The 23849-nt window shown below is 27.4% G+C and overlaps 1 protein-coding gene across 1 annotated transcript; it reads left to right on the top strand.

Annotated features, from left to right (window-relative positions):
• The first annotated feature begins 906 nt into the window (after positions 1 to 906).
• On the top strand, positions 907 to 21414 carry Dfd (homeotic protein deformed). The gene is made up of 2 exons (XM_088185486.1): positions 907 to 1722; positions 19826 to 21414. The coding sequence occupies exons 1-2, from the start codon at positions 1155 to 1157 to the stop codon at positions 20473 to 20475; spliced, it is 1218 nt and encodes a 405-aa protein (XP_088041612.1). The 5' UTR covers positions 907 to 1154; the 3' UTR covers positions 20476 to 21414.
• The last annotated feature ends 2435 nt before the right edge of the window (positions 21415 to 23849 follow it).

Raw genomic sequence — 23849 nt, 5'->3', positions numbered from 1 at the left:
TGCCTTTATTTATTCCTAATTTTTTCAATGCTTTTTCTGATATTTTTTATGCATCTTTTTTTGACTCAGCTCTCGAACTGACTTTATTAACGCAAATAGAGTATATCTTTATGATTATTTCCATAGCATTCGTATGTATACTTACACCTATCCCATTGGATATTATTTACCTACTTTAGTTTTATTTTTTTTAATTTTCAACTCTTATGTATATTATTTTCATTTCCTCATTTTTTCACTGGTTTTTCTGATATTTTTCCTTCATCCTTTTTAGACTCACAAATAATATTTAAACATCTACTCTGAATCTATTTTTTTTAATATAGCCCCGACATTGTACTATGAAAAAAATACCCCGATAAAACCCATGCACGTTCGATGTTTTATAGTCGAGACAAAATGATCGAAGCTCCACACGTTTGCGGGCCGAATCCGGCCTGTGGGCCGGAGTTTGTCCACGTATCTCAGATTAATATGCACGGTTCTGATTTAAACTAATGCTTTCCATCTTCAAGGTCGTATATTTGGAACCATCAGAATTATAATTTACAAAACTTCTAATTCTAAAGCATATCAAAGCTTACAAAACATATCTACAAAAAGGCGTTATTATTATTATTATTATCATCGTCTTACTTTTGTCAATCGAACATAAATAAAACAAAGAAACCTACTTTGTCTCATTGACCATTACACACATGAGATAGAGAGAGATGCGAAGTTCTATCGCTCGCTTTAAATAATACCACACCACCGCATATAATCGATAATGAGTGCTATCGAACTCGATTTTAGAGGTCATTTTCGCATTTTTTCCACCGCGGATTAAAAACCCCTGAACGGTGGGGGTAGCGAACAGCAGACGCTGGGCGGGCTCTCGCCAATCGGTCCCGAGCTTTCGTCCGGCTCGCACGTCTCGCGCCACAGTTTGACAGCTCGCGAGTGCAAACAAAAGTGAAAACAACATTGATGCATTCTTTACACTTTAAATAATCGGCTCTTCGTGGACATGATCGTTTGAATCGTTGTTTTTGCATGGTAGAATCGATCCGGGGATGCGATAGTGTGAGTTGCGATAGCACGTGTCGGTGAGCTAAATGGGGGCGGGCGGAGGCTCGTGATTGGTCGGGCGCTGGCCCGGGGGCGGAGCCACCATGTCCTCTTTCCTGATGCCGTCGGCCGGAGCGGCCGGATACCAGCACCTCCAACCCGACCCCAAGTTTCCACCGAGCGAAGAATACAGCCAGGCAGATTACATCCCCAACCCTGGCGGAGATTTCTATCTGCCGCATCATCATCCCCAGCATCACCATTTGCATCAATATGGCTATGGACATCACCACCAGCCGGCCAGCACGCCTTACTTGGCCGGCTACGGAGGATACTCCTACTATCCTCAGCAGATCCAGCATCCGACGGCTGGAGAGATACCCAACGGTAATCTCGAGACTCCCACGCAGGGAGGACTTCCGGGACTCACGGAGTTGGGCCTCAGGCTGGAGAGGAGGATCGAAGAGGCAGTTCCGGCCGCTCAGCAGCTTCAAGAGTTAAGGATGAGGCTAGAAGATTCGACGTCCGTGGACGGTCGATCCGAGATGGACGAAGATCGTCTCATGATGGACGGAAGTCCGGATTTAGACGACGAAGACGAGGACGAGCTGTCGGAGAACGGGGACAGGATCATCTATCCCTGGATGAAAAAAATTCACGTGGCAGGCGTCGGTGAGTTATTATTATTTATTGATAAAATATATTGACGCTTTGATGCATTAGCTATATGTTATAATTTCGTTGGGATACAATTCATTGCATTCTCGACGTAGCGTGTATTCAATAAAGTACTTTTTGAAGTTGCTGAAGGGTGGTGTCGACAATCCATCGGCGCTCGGTGGCACCGAGCGCCGATGGATTGTCGACACCACCCTTTAGCAACTTCAAAAAGTGCTTTATTGAATACACGCTGCGTTGAGAATGCAATGAATTGTATCCCAGCGTAATTATAACACATAGCTAAAGCATTAAAGTGGCAAACTATGGACCATAAAATACCCTAGATCATGGTTTCTCAAACTGAATCTAAGCATTGAGTAAAATAACAAAAATTTAGTTGTAGTTTCGCAATTTAAAAAAAATTACATATGTACAAAATACAGACATTGTTTACAATTGTTAAATTTATATAGTAAAAAATATCCATAACTATAATTAAATTCAATGAAAAATTGTATTTAGAAAGCTTCACATTTTTTAAAGTATACATAAGTACAATTACAATTGGTCAATGTTTACAATTGTTGAAATTATATCATAAAAAAAAAATTATAAATTATCCGTAACGAAAAATACATAAAATATTTTACAAATTAATAAAACACTAGTATTTTCAAAATGAGATTAATCGATTTATGCTATTGTGTCAAAAATTATCTTTTTTATTACCGATCCTAATAGATTAGGCAATTAAAGTGTTTTGTACCAATTAATTATAATTTTAATTAATATTAGAGGTTGAATCTCTTTTTGTTCTTTAATTTAGTTGCATTGTAGTTATTAAAATAGTACAAACAATAACTGTTTTATAAATTTTCTTGTAGAACACATTTCTTGTAAAAGTCTTATATATAGGTTTTTGCTACTTTAGCTAATATTACATGAAGAAAATATTATATAATGAGTAAAATTAATTTTTATCGAACGTATATTTTATAATCGATATTCAGACATTAATTCAAAAAAGCTCGACAAGTTTTTGTACTCTGAATTACAATTTCAATTTATATTATATATTTCTGCACTTTAGTTTAGTGGCATCATAATATAAAAGTTCTACGTTACATAAATATGTCGTAAAATAAAGTCAAACAAGGTATTTGCTCAAAAACGATTTAACACTATGTTTACCAAAGTCTTATATATCGGCTTTTGCCTTTTAATTTGACTTTTAATGAGTTTTAGGGGCAAATTATTTTTTCGAAATTCAGTTATTGTTGACACTTGTTTATTTTAAGGCACAATATTTAAGAGTTAAAGTCTCATATTGAACCTTAGATATAATGAGTCTGGCCCTGTTCTTTAGTGGCAGTACACAATGTAATATATTTTTGTAAAAACAACAAATACTAGTTATATATAATATTTAACAATCTTGCTAACAAAATCTAATATAACGGCTTTTGTTATGGTAACAAGAATTTCATGAAAAAAAATCAGATACAATTTTCATGATCTTTAAAGGGAAATTATTTTTTCCAAACATATATTTTATTGTCGATATTTAGACATTCCTTCTAAAAGCTGGGTAATCAAAGTTTTAATGATGTCATTAAATTTAAGCTTCAATTGATTTCATTAAGTTTAATTTTGTACTTTGGTTTAGTTGCAGCATAATATTAAAATTTTATCGTTGCAAAAAATGTCAAACTATAATAATTAGTTAATTTGTTCAAAAATTATTTAACCATATATTTGCCAAAGTCCGACACATCGGTTTTTGCTACTTTGACAAGAATTTCCTAAGAAAAGAATATGATACATTCTTAATGAACAAATAATTTTTTTTTAAACATATATTTAGTAATCTATACTTAGACATTCATCCTAAATAGTACGGCAGTCAAAATTTTAATAATTTTAATATTTTGAGTCATTAAATTATAATTTACATTGAGTTCATTTCTGTACTTAGGTTGAATCATAATATGAAAATTCTGTTTTGCATAAATATGTAATTGTAAAAGAAAGGCAAACAAAAATAACTAGTTAATTTGTTTAAAAATTATTTAACCCTATGTTTGCCATGAAGAATTTCTTGAAAAGAATTCCTTGAAGAAAGAATCAGATACATTTTTAAAAGGTTTTAGAGCCAAATATTTTTTTCCGTAAATATTTTTTTAATAAATATTCATTTAATAAATTGCAATTTTAATTGATTTCAGACATTGACTTTATTTCTGTATTTTAGTTTTGTTACAGCATAATACATAAATATGTTATTGAAAGACAAGGAAAAACAATAATAGTTAGTCATAGCTTTTCATTTTAATTTCCGCAAAAAAGATTAAGCATTTTACTTGTTTTAAAATTTGATATTTTGGCTTTTGCTACTTTAGTGAGAATTATCTGAATAAATAATCAGATACAATTTTATTAAGCTTGAGAAGCAAAACATTTTTTTTCTGAACAAACATTTTATTAATAATATTTATATATTAACCCTAAAAAACTGATTTTACTGCTTGGTAAAATATTGGTTCTGGTCCTTGGTAAAATATTAGTATCTGGTCCTTAATAAACTGAGTCTCTTCCTGAACTTTTCTTTAGTTGCAGCATAGTACTAAATATTGTGTTCTTAAAATACTTTAGAAACTTCTTATATCGAATAAAAGCAATACTGGAAACTTATCAAACTTAAGTTAAACAGTTAATTTCATAGTATTTTGTTTAAATATCGGTTAGATATGCAAAACTTTTTTAAAAATACAATTTAATGGGATAATAAATAAAATGAAAAAATTCTCTAGAAGTGGTCTCACTTGAAAATGTATGTTTAACACACATCTGAACGCCAAAAGTAAATAAATTTTTTTCACTGAACATAATTTGAGAAATGCTGCCATAGAACATGGTAAATGCATCCAAATTTATTCCTAAAAACTTCAGAACTCCAAAGTTTAATTAAATATTGTATTAAAATTGTAATAATTAGTTAATTTACTGCACTAAAAATATCTGTCAGATACGCCAGAATCTTAAACCATAAAAAAATATGTTCTTATTTAATATATGATTTAATAAATGCTGTTCGAAAAGTCCTATAAAAACCATCATTAAAATATTTAATAAAAACGTTATTTTTAGTGAACATTTCATGGCACAAAATTATAAATTACAATTTTTAATCGTTTTCCTAGAAAGCTGCATTTGCGTTTTTTTTTTCTCTAACATGATTCAAATCGATTTTAAGTTGCCTTAGAGAGTCGCGATTGCGTCCCTTATTCTCTTCTGTAACAGCAATGATCGAGAACGCTCCCTGGCAATCAGCTTATAAACAGAGATGCAAGATGTGAATATGTTTATTGCGTTAGTTATAGAAGCTGGATGGATAAATAGTGGCACACACATTCCACTATTTTTACATTTTATTTATTAACATTTGTATATACTTGAATATGAGTTAATATATTTTAACTTTTACTAAATAATCGTTTTGTTTATTTACCTCTTTTTATATTACACAATTTCAAATACAAAATTGTTTTTAATACAGTTTTAATTTTTTTAGATAGTTTTGCCTAATTTAATGAAACGTTAAGTGTATCCCTTTAGTGTGATGCAAATATTTGCAAATTAGTGTATAGAATAATTTCAAATAAGTATATTGCAATTTAGCATTTTTTTTGTGTGGTAATTTTTCATTCTCATATTATACGATTTTCGGATGATAATTATTTGTTGGTATGTGAAACAATTATGAGCAAAAATGTCTTATTCAAAACATAAAATAGCTGATAACTAAATTGTATTGTCTTAATCACACGATCAAGATAACATCTACGTTAAAAACGGTTTATTTTAATATCATAATAAAATTTATGTAATCTCCTTTTTAACTGAAAATTAATAAATATTCTTTATTAAATTTATTTACTTACAAACAAACCAATTTTCTCTCATATTTATAAAAATATATATTTAATCAAAAAATCACACAAATAAAATCTAAATATCACTAATCATGATAATTTATAAATAAATAGTTTAAAATTAAATATAAATATATTATATATCATAATTATTTATATTATTATATATTAAATAATAGTTAAGAAATTATGAAAAATGTATTGCTTTGCATTTTATGTAATATGAGGTATTTATTTTTATTTTTATAATTTTATAAAACAAACATTTAGTATTAAATGAGACATTTTTCTTTGTTTGAATTTGTTATTTACCAAAAAATAACGCATATCATAAAATATGTGTTTTTTTACCATACAATAATAACATAAACTAAATAATAACAAAATCATACTGTCAAATATTTCAATAAAAAAAATACCAAGTGTAAAACTTAAACTAAAATTAAATTTTTTTTATTTTAATTTATTCTTCACTTCATAATTGTTATTGTTACAAATTAATTCGTCAGCTTATTATAAAATTTAGATTCAATAGTACATTTTGAGCCAGATATAAGAGATTCAAGAAGTTTACAATGAGACTATTTTATATCAATATTATAAAAAAATTAATTTCAAATTATAAAAAATCTCTTTTTTTAAATTTCTAGTGTCTTATAAAACTATAAAAAAATAATTATATAATTTATTATAATCTACTTTTGCCTTTTTTAGCTTAGATTTCAGTAATCTCACAAATAAATATATTAAAAATGTAGATAAGTCATTTAATTTTTATATAAAATATATCAAATACAAATACAGATTTTAATATAAGTTTATCGAAAAAAGTATACAATTTTTCCTGTATTATATTATATTAAAAAATATTTCAATTCATAAACTATTCAATTCATCGAATTGTAATTTGACAACAAACGGTCGATAAAGTTTATGTAGAGATTTATTGTTTAGTTCTTAACTATATATTGTACATAGTTGAGTTAATCACATATATTTAGCATAATTAATCTGAAAAAAAATAGGAAAATAATAAACACATACAAAATGATAGTTATTAATTATAATAATGATTTTTCAATAGATTATTAATATTATTATATTAACTATTAAAGAGCTATCGGAATATTTTATTTTTTGAAGAGATCTTGTTTTTTATCGGAGCTATAGGAATATTTTGCATCATAGCCTGCAACATTTCATGCTAAATCTACTTAAAAAAAGACCGAGAGATTTTTATTTTAAATCATTAAAATAAAAATAAATATTTAAATGTGATTTTTTGCTTCGTTAAAAACCGACATTTATTTTGGAATAAACATATCTATTATTATATTATATATATAACCTATGGTGGCCTATTGTTTAAAGGGTATTTCTAGCCTTTCTTCTACAATGGTAGCGTTGGAATACGAATCGCTGAGTTCTTGGATAAAGTTATATGTCGTTAAACATTCCTTCATACTACTTTCTTGCTTTCGACAATCAAACTAATCTCGAAAATTTTAGTTTTGGAACGTCTTTTTTTGAAAAAAATCACCATCGCGTCCTCTTTTATTTCCCATTACGACCAGTACCTCTACAATATCTCGACAATATCTGTGGCCATCCGGCTCCTTAAAACGCTGCATCTGATTAATACGAAAAGCTGGTCCTGTTCGTATTATTTAATTTTAATATCTCATGATTTTTTTATTGCATCTTTCTTACTATGTATTATTTTTTGTATATTGAAATAATACTATGTATTGTTTTTTCAACCATCGTGACGCATTGGGATAACCTGTTAGGTCGTGATAGTCTCAATTTAATTTAAATAAATATTTATTTGTGCTTTAAAGCATAGCTTTATTTTTCACCATACTTTTAGACTTTGTCGCAACTTCAAAATCATTATTGAAACTTTATTTCTCAATATTCTATTTCTAAAATATATTCAATATTTAATGACATAAATGAATTTGTCATCATACTGCACGATTTATTATTTAAAGTATAATTTAATGACACAAACGAGCAATGTTTATAATGACTAAAAATAAACGAGCGGCGCGCAGGCAATTATTTGATAAAATCGCATATTCATATTGTAATTGCGAAAACGCCACATTTCCATATGAAATTTAGTAGTAGGTATATATCAACATAATGTAACGTTCACATTTTACAACATATGATCTATTATATACCTACTGTTCCTTAACGACCGACTGTACTCGAAATGGTCAATTGATTCATCAGAATTCTCAATTGAATAAATTGGTTTAAACCGTTCATGGCGGTGCTTCATAGGACTTTTTGAGTTTATTATATTATCTCTCTTAAAAGTCATGGTTTAGAGAGGAATTTTTTTAAATAATATATATACATGCATATTATTTTGTATACTATAAATATTATATTACAATAAATCTATATCTAATATTATACTGTATGTTTTTATAAAATACAACAATATTTTTTTAAATCAAATTATGTATTACGGATGAATTATATTTTGAATATTTATTTTACACTATTGGAAATCATTAGAAAAAATGTATATCTGATACCTTTTTATCTACAGTTTATAACGAAATGTGTGCATATTTTTTTAATGATTTTTTAATGCCATCTCTTTTACTTCATATATTATATTTTACCCCAATATTCATAGGTTATAAAGATAAGAACATATTTGAGTTGATCGTAAGCTGTAATAATATTTTATATTTATTAAAATAGATTTACATCAATTAATTGCAGTCTGGTGTCTTAATGTTTACTCGGTTATTTCTGATTGTCTTAAAACCGTTGTAACGCATTGGGCTTGTGCTTGTGAAGATTTGTAAAAAATAAATTCTACAAAAGTATTAAAATAGAGTCACTTTAATATTAACTTTAATTTAATTTGCTAGTGAAACTGATTGTAAATTCATGTATATAATTACAATTAGTTTTAAATCTACACTTTAATTAAAACTGTATATGGTAGTTTAAAAACACAATCTTGAAATATTTTGCTTAAATTTGCTTATGTAAGCTTTTTCATTCAAAAAATTTATTCCAAAAAATATTTTATTAAATCAGATTTTGAATTTTAAATTTTAATGCTTTGTTTCATTCTCAACGTTCGCAGCATTTCGCTAAAACGAAATAATACTAAAATCGAGTACAATATTACAATTTAATACGCTTGAAAAATTTAAGCATATCATTACTAAGCGTATTTTAAAAATACTTTAGAATAGTCAAATTCAGGCAAAACATATTTGTTTCGTTCTCAACGCTCGCATCATTTTAAGAACACATAATAATGTACTAATTATTGTTATATGTAATTAATACATGTGTTTTATCATTTAGAACTTCCGCTATTTTATTAACTAATGTATTACAATTTATCATAAATATTTCATTTATCTGTTCCAATATTGTTATTTATGGACACAAATTATAATTAATTGAAATATAGTTGCTTTCAATATTGATAAAAACAAGTATAACATATTATAGAATTTAGGTAGAGATGGTCTGTTCCATTCGAAATGTTCGCAACACTTCACAAAGTTTTATGATGCCACTATTTTCAAAATAAAATGTAATAATTTTTAATCAGGATTTTTTTAGAAAAATAAAGACTTATTTTTATTTAGGAATAGACAAAAAGAGAGTGGTTTTGAAAACAAAGTTTTAAGTAATGGTTGGTTTATGAACTACAATATGAATATAATCATATATTTATATTCACATTGTCTTTAAATAGTATATTTCTGCACATAATATAAATATTTTCAGATGCAAATAGCTTGTAATTTAAAAAGGACATAATAACATTATTTCGTAACTAGATTATTACACAAATAAATAGTATTTTTTTCTTAAAACCAAATATGCGATTAAATAAGTTTATATTCACTCTATGTTTGATACACGACTTTAAAATATTTTTACGTCAAAGTTTACCAAAAAAATAAAAATCAATTCCTCAGAGATTTTCTCACAGACTCAACAATGCATTTTTTGTTGAATGTTTATATATTTATACAAAACTTATTTGGTCGATTTGTATAATTGTCCAACATGACTCCAGAAAGATTTTTTGATAAATGCCAGTCTCTCGAGGGCGATCGATCACGAGTCCGCATCTAAAGTGTGTTTTTACCGAAAATAGCGCCGATATTTGTTAAGTGTCAAAACAGCATTATGGCAACAAACTGCGGTTTTCGTATAACAACAACAACGAGCGTTATTGATCGGCGGCAATTTGTTTCGAGGGTCCCACAATGGCGGCGCGGGACCCCGGGACTCTTTCGAGTCCCCGGCCATTGTGCCGGCTAATGTTCGCTCATTATCCCTAATGGCGCTTTTCCAAATTCGACTATAACGAGCTATCAATCTGTTACTATTTTTTTCCTATTTAGAAGGATCTTTGCGGTAAGAGTGTGGCTCTTTAGGATCTTTTACAAAATGTCCGTATTAATCTTTCGGACCTTTGCGGCTTTTCGAATGCGTTTTGTGTGACTGTGTGATAAATTGGCGATATTGTGCGAAATGTCGTTTGGAAACTTCAAAACATTGTGATGTTTATGTGCTTGGTAAAAAAAACGAATGTATATTTTTACTGTTGAACCCTAAATAGGTGATTTGTATTCTTTGAATATTTTAAGCAATATAATTAAAATATAAAGAAAATCATAAATAAAATAAAGTAGTGGTCTTACTAAACCATTGTCGTTCTTTACCTAAGATATGCTTCTTCTTCCTGAGTCTCTTTATTGTTAGAAAATATTTTTCAAACTGACAAAAGTGAGTAAAATCATCAAGTGACAAAAGTAAGAGATATCTGTATTATTGCAGATTTTTTATATATCTGATATTTGTTACTTTCATCAGGATTTTTCGTACGACAATGCTCTGAGAGTTACTGTTAGGAAATTGACAAAATTCAATGATTCCGGGCCTCATAATAAAAATAGTATTTTATGTATTTTTTAACATCGTAATAATTTTTTTTAAATAAATAATAATATGTACGAGTTAACTACAAATAAATATAAAAATTTGTCAACGTTGCAACTTATTTTATGAAAACATATTATATGCGAAATATTTTAATTTTTAGGCATTAAAAATGACTGATAATTAGTCGTGTATTCTATGCTGCTCAGTGTTGTCATATAGTGAATTTCCAGTCCAAGGTCAAAAGCAATAATCGCGTTTATATTAAAACTTTTTATAAAGTGAGAATCGAATAAAGCACATCTAAACCGAATTTTGCCCAATAGGAGAGCGTAAAAAACAATTATCCCTACTCAGAAGGTAAAAATCCACGTCAAAAGCAATAAAATCATGCCATCGCCGTCGCAGTGGGATAATTGTTTTTTGCGCTCTCCTATTGACCAAAATTCGGTTTTAATATACTTTGATCAGCCCTTTTATATTAGAAGACCATAGTAATATCGGCTAAAATATAATAATCTACTTCTATTTGTACTTATTCTTCAGCTTATTTTACCCTGCCAGATGAGTTGGCTTAGTTTGTATTTTGGACTTGACTTAATAAAAGTTCTAAAACTATAGTTACTTTTACAATTTTCATTAGGATAGATTTGGGTTTGAACAGCAACGTTTCGCACCTGTCAAATTGCGTTTCATAGACATTTTAGAGCAGCATATTAGCGCCTATCAGTTAAATTATGTTTTCGCTAATAGAAATATATATACTGGTAAAAATGTATTTGGACTTTACTAGTGAAAATATAATTTTACCAAAAAATACACATTCGCAAATAATTAAATTAAAATTAGTATATAAATATATATATTACTACATATAGAAAAGTTGAAATCATATAATTTTACTAGCACATGTTAGATGATTTATATTTTCACTGGTAAAAATATATAACTATTTGTGAAAATGTATTCCAAAATGATTTTACTGAAATAACATATTTTAAAAAATATTTTCGGGATAGATTCGAGACTGTTTTTTTTTAGATTTTCTTTTAGGAATCACCACATGAAACTGAATGTATTATTTATTTATTTTATTGCATTTAATCTAGTTGTCAAATTATTGATAGTACAATCTATAAAAACATTTATATAATTCAGCTGGTGCTGTTGTTGATTTTTCGTTATTTCTATATATATATTATATCTAAATTTTCAGATCGAATAACTTAATTTACTGTTACTAATTTACATTCATTGAATATTTCCTCTCATGTCTAATATATTTTAAATGTTCAAAAAACAATAAAGTCAACAATAATTTGCAAAGAAATTTTAACACAAATGGCAAAAATCTACAATTTGTCCCTTTAAATAATAACGTTTATTGTGAAAGTACTACCTAGAAAGGGTGTGCTTTTGAAGGCAATGTTCCACTCCTTTTATTTATTGTATGTATAAAAAGGTCAGTTTATACATACACTTCAATTCAATTAAAATAGATTTTTTTAAATAAAGGTATTAAAAATAGTGATTTACTTAAACTCCAAAAATACTCAAAAATTAAATTGACGATAACTAAATGACACCATTAAAATTATTCTTTTAAATTATATACAATTAGAGTATATGATGTATCATATTTTTTTGTTTTTATTTATATTAAAAAAAATAGTTTTGTATGTGCACAATATAGCATAAATTAGCGTACATAGTAAATTGAAACCTATTTAAAACATATTTTTTATTCAAATATCATAAATAATATAACTACAAAGCGAAAATTAAATTGATCATTAAATATGACCCAATTGATTTCTAGCAAAAAATAATATTTTCCTCAACTGACTTTAAAGTTTTATTTAGTTATGTGCGTTTAAAAATACATACATAGTTATATTATAGAGGCTCTAGAAAAGTTATCGCCCGATATTCACCGCTAGCAATTTACAGCCAGATCAATTTAGTATTTCCTTATTTTACATAATATTTTTCACATTTAAAATTATACATATGGTATTTTATATGTGGTTCGGAAAATTTATCACCCACAATTTACCGCTAGCAATTTACCGCCGCGTCAATTAATAAATAATTTATAACCTACAAATGATCGCTAGTGTATTTTTTCGCCAGACAATACATATAATTTATTAGTCATTTTAAATAAAAAATAAAATTGTTACTTTAATCAACCGCGCAGTAAATAAATATAGTTTTACTAATATTGCCTAGTGGAATTATAAGTTATTTTTTTTAACCATTTAACTTGCCTAGTTATTAAAATTATGTTTATACTATTGAAGATATATCTTCACTGTAACAGTTGCAAAGCGTCTATTTGCTATTCAAACCCAAACCTAGCCTAATGAATGTTCTAAAACTAATTATAGTTTCTAAACTTTCATTAGCTTAATTCGCTTAGGTTAGGTTTGGGTTTGAACAGCAAGTTGATGTTTCGCAACTGTCAAATTGCGTTTTAAAGATATTTTAGACCAGTATATAATTTAAACCTTTTAAAATGTGATTTGATTTAAAAAAAAACTTTCCACACCGTCAAACAACAAATGAATAAACGAGTTTGTATAAACATATTTCATTGCTTCCAGACAATAAAATATGCTACCGATTATTTATAGGCTATAAATTGTTTATGCAATTAATTGATGCGGCGATAATTGCTGGCGGTGAATTGCGGTTGATGAATTTTCCGAACCCCGTATAAAATACCATATATATATTTAATTTTAAACGTAATAAATAGTATGTAAAAAAAAAGGAAATACGCAATTGACGCGGCTGTAAACTGCTTGCGATTAATTGCTGGCGGTAAATATCGGGCGATAAATTTTCTGGACTAAACTGAACTAAATCGAACTTCAAAATCGAGGAAAGTCTGATATTTTTTCTGGAAATCAATTGCGTCATTTTTAATGATCATAAGAAAAGAAATTAAAATGTTCCTATTATAGTTGTAAAAATATGTATATTAGTAAAGAATACACTCATCTTTCTAATGATGTGTCAAAATGCTTAAAATGTATTATTGTGAATTTAAAAATAATGATAGCGAAACTTTTCTTTAAATAAATACAGATTAACTCTTAAGCATAATTAATGAACTATTTGTACTATAAAATCAATAGCACCCGAAAATTATATTTTATTTAGACTGAATTATTTAAACAGTAAAATATTTCATATCGTACTAATTAATTGATTTTTGATACGTCAAGATAAATAATATATTTTATCAATATTTGTATTTTGCAATTATATGATTACCAAAAAAATCATTTTTTATAATTTAAAAACGACTAACTAATAAACTATTTTCACATAATTACAAAGTACAACAATTTTGCATTTTTTATCTGTAGTAAAAAATGCTATTAAGTGTAATCTAAGCAAAATGATGCACAAATTGCTACGCTTAATTTATATATTCCATACTCCATAAAATAACTATTTAAAAAAAAAAAAAATCAAGAAAATTAAAAAAAATATATTTTGTCACAAATGTATATAATATAAATTTAACAGAACTTATTTTATAAATCAATAGCTATATATTTAATTGTCAGTAACTTTAATAAAATTTTCAGTAATATTATAAATATGTGATTAGTTATCATGTATTATTATTCAGTATCCTTATTATAAAAAATATTATAATATATAATAAATATTCTTCTAAAATTGTAAAAATATATTTTTTATTCGATTTCATATATTATATATCGTTTGTATAACAATTGTTATATTTTTTATTAGAATACTGAAATTTTGTTAAAACACTCAAATTAAATACATTTATTTATTCACTATTGATTAAAACTACTGACCGAATCATTCAATCATTGACAATTTACTAAAATTTTAACCTAATTAATTTATGCAAATAATAAAGCCCTTAGTAAAAAACTAATCGATTAAATCAACAGATTTCAGCATTTTTTATTCTACGCGCAAATCTGATTATAATATCTTTATAACAGAATTTTTTTTTGCGTATTATTTTTTTTTTGTAAAATAGCGCATCTTAAACTTATGTTTTACAGTTTTGCTTAAACAATATTTTAATGAAAAATATTTTAATGTAACAAATTTTTAATAGTTACTCACTTTAAACGCTTGAAAATCTACTGTGCAACATTGTATTTAAAACAAACAAAATTTTTTTGTAAAATAGAAAATTTGCTGTATTTAAAACCCATGTCTGCTGTTTGTTAATATAAAATACAACAATATTTTTGAGTAGCCTATATAAATAAATTATATTTAATAAAAATCTGTAAAAAATATTATATTATATAGGTACCTACTATAAGTTGTTTTTTTTTAAATAATCTAATTATCTTGTCATTAATGAATTGTATTAAATTAGAAAAAAATATTCATTTGATTATTTTTAAATATATAATAAGTTTCATCAAAAAATTATTTTATGGTTTTCTCAAGAATATGACGAATCCAACACATCTATAAAAGTTCACATTTGAAAGCCTACTTTCGTTTCTGAATATCACGTTTCTCTGATAATTTCTCAGATAATTTCATGTAGAAAGTGACGTCGGACGTGACACTGCGTGAAATATGAACCATGTTCAAAAACAGTACCCACCGGTGGGACGCTTACTATACAGAGGGTACAAAAGTACCGCTCCGGCATTCCCTTGACTTTTCTGGGAATCGCCGAGACGCAAAGATGACGGAATGTGGAAACGGAATCCTTTGGTCTGCCGCGGAAACTCACAATGACGCGATTTTTTACTTTTTAACAAAGTAATTGTAAAATCTGGGGAAAAGTCGACGTCGTCATTTCTGGTCGTGTGGTGTGAGACTCGAAGAATGTGCGGCGGGTATCGTGATTGAAAAGCCAGGCATTTCGGCCGACAGTTCGCGGTCGGCCAGGGGACGTGCGGCGAATTCCGCAAAACGGACACGAACGGAGAATTTCAATTTTTTTTCGGGGTAAAGGACTCAAAAAGTTTTTTTGCGATTGCTTATGTAAAGAAGACCGGGGACAATATAAACATTAACGATATTCTAAGATAATAGATTTAATAGAGCAATACATACATTGTATATTATAGTTATTAACAATATTTGTTATAAAAAAAAATTGTAAAACTAATTGCATGTATATAAATTATATAAATATTTTCACCTTAAACCATTATAGTGATTATTCTGCTCTTCTCATGCTGAACATAAATATTATATACGTATACAATAAAAGCAAAAAAGCTAATAGGGCAAAAAAAAAATTATAAATTGACCTTGAAAGTCGTGATCGCGTCCCTTATTCTTGCCTGTTATGGCCAGGACGTCAGCACTTGAGAACGCTCCTCTTGCTGCAAGTCCAGCGAACTAGCAAAATACAATAATATTTTTGGCGTAAACTATGAGAAGCTGGAAAAACTTATGTACACTGTCTTCTATCTTAATTTTAAATGTTAAATAGTATAATGGCAATCATGCCGCATTGAAGAAACTTGTCAGAAAGTCATAATGGTCATATATGTAATAAAAAAATTAATAAGAATAAATTATACAATCTATTTATAATGAATTATATTATGGTTAACTATTAAAAATTTTTTTTTGTGTTTATGCACTGCTCTAAATTGTTTTTGTATTAATTAAAAATATGCATTTCAAAATCTATGAAAAATAATTTATTAATTAATTTATGCATCTTTAAAATCATTATTAAACAATTGATTTGATATTCAAATGGATCTGGTAAATTTAAATTTATATATAATTTAAAAAAATCTAAATACAACTTTTATAATGGAACATATTATTCTCTGTCAGATGTAATTAAACAAGATGACGGATCAGACTCATTATCATTATCAATATATTCATTATATTAATTTTGAAAAATCAGAATAAAATGTTTATTATAAATCACATTTTCATTACATTTCTCTCCATGGTTATTTTATTAGCCGCTGTTTTAAAATAAAACCAAGATGGCTAACGAACCAGTATAATATAAAAAACTAACTTTATATTATATTATATTATTAAAAAATATTTTTATAAATTATACTTATTTTCTTAAAAACATTTTCTTTACCTATTGTGTTTTTTAATAGCACTTTTTTATTATCTATAAACTTTAATAGCCAATGATATTTTACTTAATTAAGAAATACAAATGTTATGGACCAGGAGGCGAGGATGACGTTGGACGAGAACGTATTTAAAGATAATTCTGAAGTATCGTTTGTGAGCCCGATCTCAGACTCTTTTTATTATACAAATGTTCTACCTTATATACTATATATTATTTACAATTTTATTTGCTGACTGATTCTGATAAGTGATAAGGTGAAAGTATATACAATTACATCTTTCGCAACAACCTGACAATAATAAACATTTATGTACAACAAATTGTTATGATTAACATAGCAATTACTTAATATGTCATCATACACAATACGTTATACTACACAAATACAATTTATATAAATAAAACCAGTGTATTAAATTTTTTTTTCATATATAACAATATATTAATGCGCAACCAATTAAAACCTTAAGACCTATTCTATTAAAAATGATAATTTATGGCAATAAATCCAGCTCTAGAATTTCAGTAAAAATAAAAAATAATTTAATGACAGATTTTAAAACCTATTTTTTTCGGTTAAATTTGCAAAATTTGTATTTCAGTTTTATTTACGAAAATTATTTTTAATTTTGAATCATAGCTTTGATCGACTTTTTTGTCTTTCTGCTGTTATTCTTTATCTTAATATTTATATATTATACTTCTTTGAATGAATAAACTTTTTCTAGTAAAAGTCTTTATGAGAAATGTAAGTTAATCTACCTTCTTTTTAAATTGTTAATATTTTTTAATATATCATTTTAAATCATAGCAAGTAACACCTTATGATTAACTACATAAAACTTCAATTTTTGTTAAATTTTTAAATTACGAAAATCAGCTTTTAAATTTATGAAAAAAAAACAGATTAAAATACATAATAAAGCTATACCGAATTACTTTTTATATTTATTTTTAATATGTATAAAATATTTTCTATGAACTGGCATAGCTTATTATACGAAAATGTTCAATATTTAACATGTACGACCTAGCTAGATTTTTAATTAATCACTACGATATTCATCCGTGAGATTATGAAAATCTAGGAAAACCTAGTCAATGATAATCGATTTAAATTATAATTATATTATAACACTAATTTTGATCTCCCATATAGGATTCGAACTAACATATTTTAAGTCAATAATCACAAATTTATACTTTTATATAAATTTCTGATTATATATTTAATTTAGAATTAAAAAAATGACATAGTACGTCATATTTACTTGCACTTTCTGATTATGAACTTTCATTAAAATCACATTATTTTATTTTTAATTAAATTTGTGAATCTATTGAGCTACATTTAAAAAAAATAAAAGCTAGAGTTTAATATAGGAATTTAAAAAAAAATGTTTTATCTAAAAAACAGTAGAAATTTTAATGAAAAATATTTTTTTTCATCGTAAAAATACATTTCATTACAATATAACTAATACAATAATAATACAAAGGCTTGTTGTTTTTAAAAAACATTTTTTTTTAATAATTTGTAAATACAAAAGTTTTACAATGATTTTTATGGTATTAAGAATTTAAGTATTTTTTTAGAAAAAGTACGCTTTTTCTATATTTACAAAATCCATAAAAATTTTAATACACAAAATATTATATGGAAACATATATATAGCAATACATCAGAAGAAGCTCTAAGTAAAATATTACGTAAAAGTAATATTAAATCCGATGACACAAAAGACTGAACTTAATATAACTTAAATACATTTTTCTCTGGATATTATGGTATGCATTACACATGAAAAAGCTATTTTAGGTGCAACTAATTTTAAATCTCATTATGGATATAGCTTATGGCGCATATGATTTTCTTTTCCTAAGTCAACTTTTCTGAGCACCGGAGCACACCATGGCGCAACGCCATACTGTGTGCCGAGCATTGATAAATACCATGATGGAGTACCGACAATTTTTCTTAATGATTAATTAAAGTATAAATGATTAATTACGTTACTTTTTATGGAGCTATATTTTGAAAATTAATTCAGCACTTAAAAAATTCATTATTTTTTATTAAGCGTTATAATATATTTAAAGAACATTAAAAATCAAAAAAATGGTATAACCAATTTATATAGATAATGTGGTTTACTGTATTATCTTTTTCTTTTCGATCTTTTGATTCGGAGTGTAGACGGTTCCTGTGCTTTGTTTTATGTTATGTTCATTTGAGTATAAAATCCTTGTTTATAAAAATATATTCTTGTAAAAGGTTTTTATCACTTTTCCGCGTACATTTTTAAAAAAAATATTTTAGTTCTGATTTTTTTAAACAAAGTTTAAGAAGTGCCTCAGCCACTGGGACGATTCCTAGTATTTCATCATATGACATGCATTTTGCTGACCAAATTCAAGGAGGTGCCTGATTAAAATCCACGTCAAAAGCAATAAAATCGCACTGACTTACAATAAGTGAGAATCAAACGAGGCATATCTAAACCGAATTTTGATCAATAACAGAGCGTAAAAACAATTATCCCTTCCCAGAAGTCAAAAATTCACGACAAAAGCAATAAAATCGTGTCGGCGCCGTTGACCAAAATTCGGTTTAAATATACATATATCAGTCCTCATATATCAGAAGTCTGTGTTAATATCGGTAAGGCTAGCTATCATAATTTTAGGTGCAGACAAACTATGGAGAAAAATTCTAAATGCATCGTTTGTCTGTACTTCATCTTCCGCTTATTTTCCCTTAAGAGATGAATTGGCTTAGTTTGTATTTTGGACTTGATCTAATGAAAGTTCTATAATTATAATTAGATTGAGAATATCGATTAGGTTAAGTTGGGTTTGGTTAATTCGTGTAGGTTAGGATTGGGTTTGAACAGATAATGAACATTTCGCAATTGTCAAATTAAGTTTCAAAGACATTTAAGATGTAATTTCATTGGCGCATGTCAGTGAATTTATATTTAAAATAAAAAACTACCAATTAGTTGTTTCATATTACTGATCTAAAAAGTAATTAGGGAAATAAATTTCAGATCACTGTTTTAAAGGGAAGTCGGTTTCGAAATGGCTTTGCTTAGCTCACTAAGTTATTTTTATTCATACTTTACTAACAATAGTTCATTTTATTTCTTTACAGCGAACGGGTCTTATCAACCGGGAATGGAGCCGAAGAGGCAGCGGACCGCCTACACTCGGCACCAAATACTAGAACTAGAAAAGGAATTCCATTACAATCGATATCTCACGAGAAGACGACGGATAGAGATAGCGCACACCCTAGTCTTATCCGAGCGACAGATCAAAATATGGTTCCAAAACAGGCGGATGAAGTGGAAGAAGGACAATAAGCTACCAAATACCAAAAACGTCAGGCGGAAAACGAACCCGGCCGGAGTGACCACGACTAAAGGAAGCTCCGCGCCCAAGAACAGGACCAAGAACCAAAACAGTGACAACAAGAAGAAGGCCAACAGCCACGGGAGGCCGGACAGCATAGAGAACGTTACGGACAATATAATGAGTGATATGCATAGTTCGAATATGCATCAAAACCAGCACAATCCCAGCCTCAGTCCCGTATCTCCACACGGCAGCTGTATGAGCTCAAACCCTCACAATCTGAGCAATCACCACCCCGTCACCATGGGGATGCATCCCGGGATGGACTCCATGACCGGTCACATGGCAGGACACATGTCCCCTTTGACCCCTTCGGGCTGCGGCGTCGGCATGGGTCAGAGTAATCAGCCTGTCATCAAATCGGACTATGGCTTAACGGCCCTCTAGAACTTCCGCTCGTGCTGAAACCACGCGAAAACTAAAAGAAATAGTGATCGAAAACAGTGAACTTTTGTGTGAATTAATAATACTAAATATTAAAATGAATGTTCTAATTTTATTTTTATATCAGATTAATTATAACGTGTGACAATACTAATAGAACTTAATTTCGATACGTATACATATACATATATATTTTAGCTTAAGATCGTTAACGATGATTAAGTTCTATTTAGATAAATATTTTACCAAAATCTAGAAGTCGTTGCTTTTTCTCGTGCTTTAATTTCAATATTTATGTTATTTTTACGGTACTAATTTATTATACGAAACTCGCTACACAGACAATATTATCACGGGATTCTATTCTGAGGCAGATATTATATAGATTACGCATTCGTTTTTTAACTATACGCTTTACTGCGCCGCTGAGCAGGAAACTTCTATACTAAATAAGTACCGTTTTTCTATAATAAATCTTATATTTTTCTTCATCTATGATGTATATTTTTAATGACGAGAAAATGTGATACGATCATGATATTTTGCACTTGAAATTCCTATATAAATATAATATAATAAGTACTGATCGAATATAAGCTCGTACATGTGCGTTTGAAATTTTAATGAATTAAAATAGTGCGAAATTAAAATCAGTTTAAAATAATATTATTTTTTAAATAAAACTGCGCTTTGTTAATAATTTTAATTTAGTGAAATTTAAATCATTTAAATTCAAATAAATAAATTCAAACGAATAAATAATTTAATTTCATTGAAATTCAAATCATTTTAAAATATTTAAAAAATGTTTTTTTTTTAATTCATTCGGATTTCAAACGCACGCGCGCAATACATATTATATATTTTTGAAGAGAGCTTCTTTGTTAAGAATAATATTAGAAAAAAATGTAAATATTTATCGTGGTAATAAAATGTGGAAACGAAGCACATCTTTTTTTGTACTGCCATAAATCAATTTTTGCGCGTGGACCTAGAGATTATTTAAACAATGGCTCTGGACGGAAGCGAAGGGTTTTTGAGCTCAATAGAGTTAAAGAATCTGCACAGAGGTAGATTTATGAGCCCATTAACGAATATTTGCATAGCACATCGGCAGTGAAAGGGTTGAGAGATGATAATTTACGACCCGCACATTATGCGATATTCGAGTCTCACGCTTTCTTGATTTGCAAACTCTTGCTATTTATGTAATGTATGCTATTTTTCGGTGTGCCTGTCACTCTACTCCGGTGGACGCCTGTCGCGAAACAAAAGTAAGCAGAGGTGGATGTTGACACGTCACACGAGTGACCAAAGTGCGCTGTCAACCCTTTGGCGGTTGGGTCTCTGGAGACTTTGGTACAGAACTGGTAGCCACCGAACAGGAACAAGATAAATTTGTCGCCGAGGGAATAGAGCTTTCTCGCATTGCAGTGAGATAATATTTTAAGAAACGGCATTAAACGTCAAAGATGTCTTGTGTCGGAAGAATGTGACGTTTACTTTGAACGCAATGACAAATATTAAAAATAAAATAATACACATAAAGAAAAAAAACACTAAACAAAAGTTGCAGACTCATAATGATAAGTAAAATTTATGTTATTCTTAAGAATAACAAATTAAAACACTAAAATTAAATGTTCTACAATTTAATATCATTAAGAAATAATCCAGTGCCTTTAAATAACAACGCAACATAACAATATGATTTAATCTCGTTCATTAGAATATTAAAATTAAAATTATCATCTGTAAGATGCTGTGGGTTATTATACTATTTTAAAATAGTCTGATTTGTCGCATACTTGTATGTGTTGTACATTAGACAAATAAAAAAACACTTTTACTAAAAATAGTTCAATAGGCCATTACTAATTTTATTACCTTTTATATGTTGTAAGTGTACTAGGTTTTGCCACAAAGATAAGATAAATACATGTTGTTAATAGTTGTTTGTTCCTAGATTTCTGAAATTTAATTTTTGCATTTTACCCTTTTACTAAAAAATAAATAGATAAACTCTTTCTTAAAGAATTTTATTTTACTATGTTTGAATACTTTTTTATGATGTCTTTTATAAGCTAAAATAATGAACAATATGTTTGTCATGAAGATAAGATTAATTAATTTATATATACATTTTTTTTAAATTTAATTTATTTATTTTTTTAGCACTTTTGCTAAATATTGATAAATAGACTTTTACTACAAAAGTTTTATTATATTTTACAATATTTGCTTTTTATTTGAATTCAGCATTTTGCCACAAACATAAGATTATTTTAAATTTGCAATTATTTTTTAGATCTTATAAATTTCATTTTTATTTATTTTTACCCTTTTGCTAAAAATAAATAGACTCTTACTATTTTATTTTACTATTTTTGATTACTTTTATTACGTTTGCCAAAAAGATAAGATAAATTAATTTATATGTACTATTTTTTTTTAATTTTGTTTATTTCATTTTTAACCCTTTTGCTAAGAATAAATAAATAGACTACTATAAAAAAATCATTTTTCCATATTTACTTTTATTTATAAGCAAAAATACTGTGCAATACGTTTGCCAAAGATAAGATAAATTAATTTATATTTACTATTTTTTTAAATTTTGTTTATTTAAATTTTAGCCCTTTTGCTAAAAATAGATAAATAGACTCTTATTATAAGAATTTTATTGTAAGTACTATTTTTGCTAACATTTCATCTCTTTATAATGATTTTTTATAAGCAATATTAGTACTGTATGAACCGTTTGCCACAAAAATAAGATTCTTTTATATCTATTATTACACGCTGTCTTTGGCTAAAAATAGATAAATAGACTCAAATACTAAAAAAATATTTTAATATACACTATCACATTTTATTTATTTATACTGATTTTTATAAGCAATAACACACTTTCCAACAAATATGAGATAAATTACTTTTTTAGCTTTTTTTAAATTCCTTTGTTTTTAATACAATTATTATTATTTTCTGCTATAAAAATACTTTTTTTTAAACATTTATGATTGATTTAATTATGCATAATGTATAATATATATTTATATCTATTCTGTTATTTTGGCTGTATTAATTGGATCAGTAATTTTATTAAATTATCATTAATTATTAGGGGTATAGTTTTTGCATAAATAGTTAGTCAAGAATAAATAATAATATTCAATAAAATTATATATATATATACTTTTAACGAGTCAAGAAAAAATTATCGCCAGCAATTAATCGCTAGCACCATCGCGTCAATTGACCGCATGAAAAATGTATATTTTTCCTTTAAATTAAAAGGCACTGATAATATTATTTTTTAATCTTTCATTGTTGCCTGACAGGCGTAAGCCTAATGCGTTACAACGGAATAAAAC

This window comes from Plectrocnemia conspersa, unplaced genomic scaffold, assembly GCF_051122295.1.
Source record: "Plectrocnemia conspersa isolate PC_06_02 unplaced genomic scaffold, ASM5112229v1 ptg000005l, whole genome shotgun sequence".
NCBI classification, from domain to species: Eukaryota; Metazoa; Arthropoda; class Insecta; order Trichoptera; family Polycentropodidae; genus Plectrocnemia; species Plectrocnemia conspersa.
The sequence above is the reverse complement of the archived record's forward strand: the minus strand, read 5'-3'. Positions and strand labels throughout refer to the sequence as shown.